General features: G+C 44.0%; 1 protein-coding gene across 1 annotated transcript; it reads right to left on the minus strand.

Annotated features, from left to right (window-relative positions):
- Window positions 1-2,251: 2,251 nt before the first annotated feature.
- Window positions 2,252-3,527, minus strand: LOC107145025 (olfactory receptor 10T2-like). Its single transcript, XM_015488865.2, has one exon. The coding sequence runs from the start codon at window positions 3,165-3,167 to the stop codon at window positions 2,400-2,402; it is 768 nt and encodes a 255-aa protein (XP_015344351.2). The 5' UTR covers window positions 3,168-3,527; the 3' UTR covers window positions 2,252-2,399.
- Window positions 3,528-6,651: the final 3,124 nt, after the last annotated feature.

Below are 6,651 nucleotides of genomic sequence, written 5' to 3' on the forward strand. Positions count from 1 at the left end.
TGCTAGATCAGGTAGATGTGCTAATACTTTTTTTTTTTTGTACCAGGGATTGCACCCAGAGGTGCTTAACTACTTGAGCCACATCCCCAGCCCTTTTTATATTTTATTTATATACAGGGTCTCCCTGAGTTGTTTAGGGCCTTGCTAAATTGCTGAGGCTGGCCTTCAACTTTTGATCCTCCTGCCTCAGCCTCCTGAACTGCTGGCATTACAGGCATGTGCCACAGTGCCCAGCTAGATCATATGCTAATTATGTTTTTAACTTTTCGAGGAACCCCCATACTATTTTCCACAGTGGTGGTACCATATTATCTTCCCACCAAACAGCACACTCCACCTGCCTGCCAACACTGGCTATTTTCTGTGGGGTTTATTTATAGTAAACATCCTAATGCATATGATAATTTGACTTATGATTCATCATCTTGCAAAGATTCATTCTTTCCTAGATCTTGTCAATGCTTTACTTAGAGATAAAATGGAAATACTGACCAGCTACAAACATACACATCAAATTCAGTTCTCCTAAAGAGCAGTTAAGGCAGCCCAGCCACACTAAAGGATATGCCCATCCATGTTTCTCAATGTGAGATTCATGTGCTATTTAGATTGGATTTATTTTTATTTTTTATTTTTATGTGGTATTGAGCATCCTATTGGTTTAATTGGTTTCTAGAACAATCCTTTTAGCTCCCTGGTATGGTTTGCATATGATTTGACTGTATCCATGCATTGGAAGCTTGGTTCTCATGTCATGGTGCTGAGAGGTGATGGGACCTTTAAGAGATGGGGCCTAAAGCAAAGTAATTAGGTCATTTGGGGAGCTGCCCTTGAAAGGGTGATCTGGCTTCCTGTTTTGAGATCAGATGTTATCACTCACTCTCACACGTATTCCCAACATAATAGACCTTCACCATAGGCTGAACCAATGGGACCACTCAATCTTGGATTGTCCACCACCAAAATTATAAGCTAAACAAACCTTTTTACTTTAGAAAGTAAACCTGCCTCAGGTATTTTGTTACAGTAATGAAAAATATACCCCCAAAATTGTATCAGCAGAAAATGAGCTCCAAAAGCATCAGTTGCAGCTATAAGGAGCAGAGGACAGTAAGAAACCTCCCATAGGGCAAAACCAGATATAAAAAGAAAGTATAGCATCTTTATTCACTCTAACTTTAAAAATTTTCCCCTCAATCCTTGACCTCTGGATAGTGACAGAGGGAAAATTAAAGGAAAAACACTATTGAAAACACCTGTTTTCATTTTGAGGAATGGGCTTTGGACTGCAAGTAAACACACACAAGTGCAAATGGATTTAAATGATATGCACAACTGATTTTTTCCTATAACAAGAAACATCACTAAGGACACAGACTTTTTCTTCATCTTTTCTACCATCCTCCATATGTGTCACAACATGGTTACAGAAGCTCCAGACATCACCTTCTCACACAGACTCAACTAGATAAAAGAAAAGAAAATGTATCATCTAACATTTTTTGATGGTTTAAATGCAAGAAAACTATAGAATCGCCTTCCACTGACTTCCTGAATCATGTGCCCACCCTCATACCACTCTCTAGCAAGAGAATAGAGTTACTATGATTGGCCAATAATAATAAAAATTCTCGGGCTGGGGTTGTGGCTCAGCAGTAGAGCGCTTGCCTAGCATGTGTGAGGCACTGGGTTTGATCCTCAGCACCACACAAAAATAGATAAATAAAATAAAAATATTGTGTCCAACTACAACTAAAAAATAAAATAAATGATGATAAAAATTGTCAGCTGTGGAGCTAGGTAGGAACCTATTTTCCAAGATTTCCCTGAAACCCAAACTACAGCAGCATTCTGTTTCCAAAATGTAAAAGGAAGTCAGACACAGTGGCGCACATGCCTGTAATCCCAGCAACTTGAGAGGCTGAGACAGGAGGGCCACAAATTGGAGGCCAGCCTGGGCAACTGAGTTAAGACTCTGTCTCAAAATAAAACAATAAAAAATAAAAAGAGCTGGAGCTGGATCTCAGCAATAAATGCCCCTTAGTTCCATCCCCAGTAAAGAAAAAAAAAAAAAAAAGATGTAAAAGGAAAAGAAAGATATTGAGTGAGTGAACCTACATGAGAGGTTCTTCCCAGAATTCATGCCATGGAGTGGCGGGCNACCAGTGCGGACCAAGCTTTGGCGGCAGCAGGGGCGCCCTTCCCTGGTGCCTACGTTGCATCGCTTCAAAATCATTGAAACCAAGAAAACGGGGGAAAATCATCTTTTATTGAGTTTTTACTGTCTCGGAAACTAATCAATAACAGCCTTTTCGTTTGGTGTAGGACTGGCTTCCGTTTTCCAGGTGGGGGATCTGGGTCTCAGGAGGGGCACCTCGTGAACAATGCAAAGCCAGTCCTCATCTTGAAACCCCGCCGCTGCGAGCCAGGGTCCTCTTCAGCGCCACCCTCACCTCCTTGTTGCGCAGAGTGTACACCACGGGGTTGAGCAGCGGCGTCACCACCGTGTAGAACACAGCCACCAGGCGGTCCCGGGCGGGGTTCGCCCCGGAGTCGGGCCGCAGGTAGATGATGGAGGCGCAGCCAAAATGCACCACGACCACCGTGAGGTGCGCGGCGCAGGTGGAGAAGGCTCTGCGCCGGCCGGCGGCGGAGCGGATCCGCAGGATGGCCGCCACGATGAAGGCGTAGGACAGGAGGATGAGGAGGAAGGAGAAGAGCACCACCAGCACGCTCAGGAAGAAGATGCCCAGCGCCCTCTGCGCACTGTCTGCGCAGCTGAGCTGCAGCACCGGGGCGATGTCGCAGAAGAAGTGCTCCACGCGGCCTCCGCGGCAGAAGGGCGAGGAGAAGATCATGCAGGTCTCGATCAAGGCCACCGAGAACCCAGAGCAGAAAACCAAGGCTCCCAGGCAGAGGCAAACGGTGGGTCTCATGATCACCGAATAGCGCAGGGGATGACAGATGGCCACGTACCGGTCGTAACCCATCAGGGTAAGGAGGAAGCAGTTGTTGCATCCTAGGACCAGGAAGAAGAACATCTGAGCCCGACAGCCAGAGATGGAGATGGCCTGGCTCTCCATCAGCAGGTGGGCCAGCATGTTGGGGATGGTGACCAGCGTGTAACAGGTCTCAGAGAGGGACAGCACCGCCAGAAAGCGGTACATGGGTGTGTGGAGCGTGCGATCCACATGGATGATGGTGATGATGGTGACGTTGCCACTGACGGTGACCAGGTAGGTGAGGAGGAACAATGTGAAGAATGTGGTCCTCAGGTGTGGAAGGTTGGAGAATCCCACCAGCACGAACTCTGTCACTAGCCATGTCCCATTTCCCCTCTGCTTCTCGGGAGCCTGGGAAGAGAGGACAGTAAATGCACTAAGTAAGCAGTAAGTAGAGGAGTCTGCTTGGCCTCAGGTCCGGTGGGGTAGCAGAGTCATCCCTGTTTTATAAACAGGACAGACACTCAGAAATGGTAAGTCATTTGTTTCCTGGCATCACCCAGTTGACTAGTGTCTCCTCAATGAGTAAGAAAATCATAGGAACAAATAAGGAGAAGATGCTGGGGGTGTGGTGGGCAGAAGGCAGTGAGAACATTGTCATCTTAGTTTAAAGTCCCTAGAAACGGATCCTAGATAAGGATTCAATACCCCAGAAATCACAAGAAGGGAAGTGGAAGGGAGACAGGCAGTATTAACAAGGAAATGACCTATCTGAGAAACTGGAATCTCTTTCCACCTGGGGTCTGAGAGGGTTGAGGAACACATACATCTCAGTGTTAGCCCACCCGAGAGGCCAGAGGGCTGGGGTGTTCATGCTCCAACTCCACTTAGTCATTGGTTGAAGGTTTTTCCTAGCAGATGTTAGTTTCCAAACACTTCCTGCTTGTCAAATGTACAGGGGATTCAATGTCAGTCTGGTGAGCAAGAAAACAGTAAGAGCCCAGGGAATGTGGGTGAGGAATTTACAGGGTCTGCGGGAGGATGGGGGAAAGAACCCCTGAGAAGGCGACACCTATAACTTTGAGACCTGAAATAAACCCAATAGCACTTTAAGTGTCTAGGGGTGCAACTCAGAGGTAGAGTGCTTGCCTGCATGCGTGAGACCCTGGGTTCAACCCCCTGAACTGCCAAAAGGAACAGGGTGAAAGAACGAAGGAAGTGAGGGAGAGAGGAAGAAAAAGGAGAGAGAGAAAGAAAAGACAACCCCGACTACCCAGGACTGCATCGACATTTTGCCTTCTCTCATAAAAAAAAAAATAAATAAATAAATAATCAGGGCGCCATGACACACACCTATAATCCCAGCAACTGAGGCAGAAGGATCACTAGTTCAAGGCCAGCCCAGGCAACTTAGCCAGACCCTGATGCAAAATAAGGAGGGCTGGGGATGTAGTTCAGTGGTAGAGCACCCTGGCTTCATCCCCAGTACCAGGAAAATGACTGTGCTGGTGTCAAGGTGAATGTAATCTTCAACTCTAAATGTTCATTTTTTTTTCCCCTTCAGATTTTAGAAGAAATTAATATAACTTCATGAGCCTTCTAAGACTATTGCGTGTCCCAAGTGCTGTACCTTATGGATAAATTGTGGGTAAATCAACTGAAAAGGAACTCTGAGGTTATTGCCCCATTTAATTCAAATGATGGGGCCTCAGGAGAGATCCTGAAATTGATGATAGCTTTATCATTTCATAATTTATTAACCTGCTATCTCAGGAGGTGTGGGGGGTGAGAGAACACATTTTGCACTCATTTGAAACATGGGACTTGTTATAAGGAAAATGGTCCTAAGATGATCTTTTCTTGCTTATCAAGAGTTAATTTATGGGTTTTGGATCAGTGGTAGAGCACTTGCCTAGTACAAGCAAGGCCCTGGGTTTGATTCCCAACATTGCAATCAACCAATCAATCAATCAATCAATCAAATAGTTAATGGATGAACTCTGAATGTCAAAGAGACATCTGCACTCTGGTTTTCACTGCAACATTCTTTACAATAGCCAAGACATGGGAGCAACCTGACTCTCCATCAACAGATCAATGGATGAAGCAATTGTGATCCAAAGAAGGAAAATCCTGTCATTCACACCAACAATGGATGATCCTGGGGGTCCTTAGGCTCAGTGGAATAAGCCAAGCACACAAAGACAAACACCACATGATCTCGCTTATTTGTGGAATCCAAAAAACGTTGAACTCAGAGAAATAGGTAGTAAAAAGGTCATTACCAGCGGTTTGAAGGCTAGCAGTTAAGGAGATGTTTGTCAAACGTTAGAAACCTTAAGCTGGATGGAAGGAATCCATTTAAGAGACCTATGGCACACATGGAGACTACAGTTCATAATAACATAGTGCTCAAAATAACTGAGAGTAAATTGTAAGTATTCTCACCACAAAAAAAATGATAAGTATATGTGGTCATGCATGTGTGAATTAGTGCAACGTAGCCATCCCATGATGTCTACATAGTTCAAAACATCACAACATTGACAAGATAACTATGTACAACCTGTGTACGTTAATTAAAATAAGTGTATAGTTCTTTAAGTTAATTGGCTTAGATAAGCACGGCTCAGCCTTGAGTTCCTGGAATACCTCCTCTGAAAGGAAAAGATGGGTAGGAAGAGAGGCCTGGCTTTCCCGCCACCTAGTGGCAGCTGTGGTAAACTGCAAGCTGTAACCATTAACAAGAAGAGAAGAATATTGAATGACTGCGCCCCTGAAAATACTCATCGACAATACAGCCTCATGCATAGCTGAAGATCAGCACTTAAATGTTTGGAAAATTGGCTAACATTTTCACTTTGGAAACATAAATTTTAAATTCTAACTGTGGAGATAAATAAAGTAGACACAAGCAACTAAAAATATCCTTTAAGAAGTTGAGAGAGATTCTGGTTAGAAAGAAAAGGAGCAAAAGGTGGTGAGAGAGGGATGCCCATTTTTCCTGAAGAGAACAAAACTAGGAAGCAAGAAACATACAGCCTGTGGCTGCAGCCCTGAGGGACAAATGTTTTCAGTCAAAGGCTGGAGAGGGCGTATTTTGGCTTGTGGGCCGTCTAGTCTCTGCTGTGCTGCAATGCTCAGCTCTCTCATTCTAGTCCACAAACAGCCATAAGCATTATGAAAATGAGTGTGCCTGGCTGTGTTTCAATAAAACTTTGTTTCTACAAACAGGCAGGGGGCCAGATTTGGCCCCCTGACTATAATTTGCCACACCCAATTCTAGCACAAGCAAAATTGAAAAGACATTCAACTTAGGAGGAACTCCAGTGAGATTCTCAGAGGGATTCATATAATTTAAATCTTCAGAAAGTAAAGCAAAATGAGACCTCAAACCAAGAATCTAGAACTCCACTTAAGAAATCCAGATCTAAGAAAAGGCATACTGAGCAGAGATGTCCAGAAGATGGTCTACAGAGCCTTTTTACTGTAAATTAAACAATATCAGAGAGACCATCAGCAACTTTAGAGAGAGAGAAAATGATACACACTCAATTATATGGAAGACTTCCCCGAGAAAAAAAATAATCAGATGTCACTATATAAAAGGTGGGATTCCTGAACCTCACAGATTTATAAGCAAATCACAAACTAGAAGAAAGTTACAATTCTACACCATGTTTAACTTTTTTTTTTTTTTTTTTTTTTT

Source organism: Marmota marmota, unplaced genomic scaffold (genome assembly GCF_001458135.2).
Source record: "Marmota marmota marmota unplaced genomic scaffold, marMar, whole genome shotgun sequence".
NCBI classification, from domain to species: Eukaryota; Metazoa; Chordata; class Mammalia; order Rodentia; family Sciuridae; genus Marmota; species Marmota marmota.

Excerpts from the sequence above, each read along its gene's own strand:
- LOC107145025 (XM_015488865.2), bottom strand. The coding sequence starts at position 3,167 with ATGTACCGCTTTCTGGCGGTGCTGTCCCTCTCTGAGACCTGTTACACG.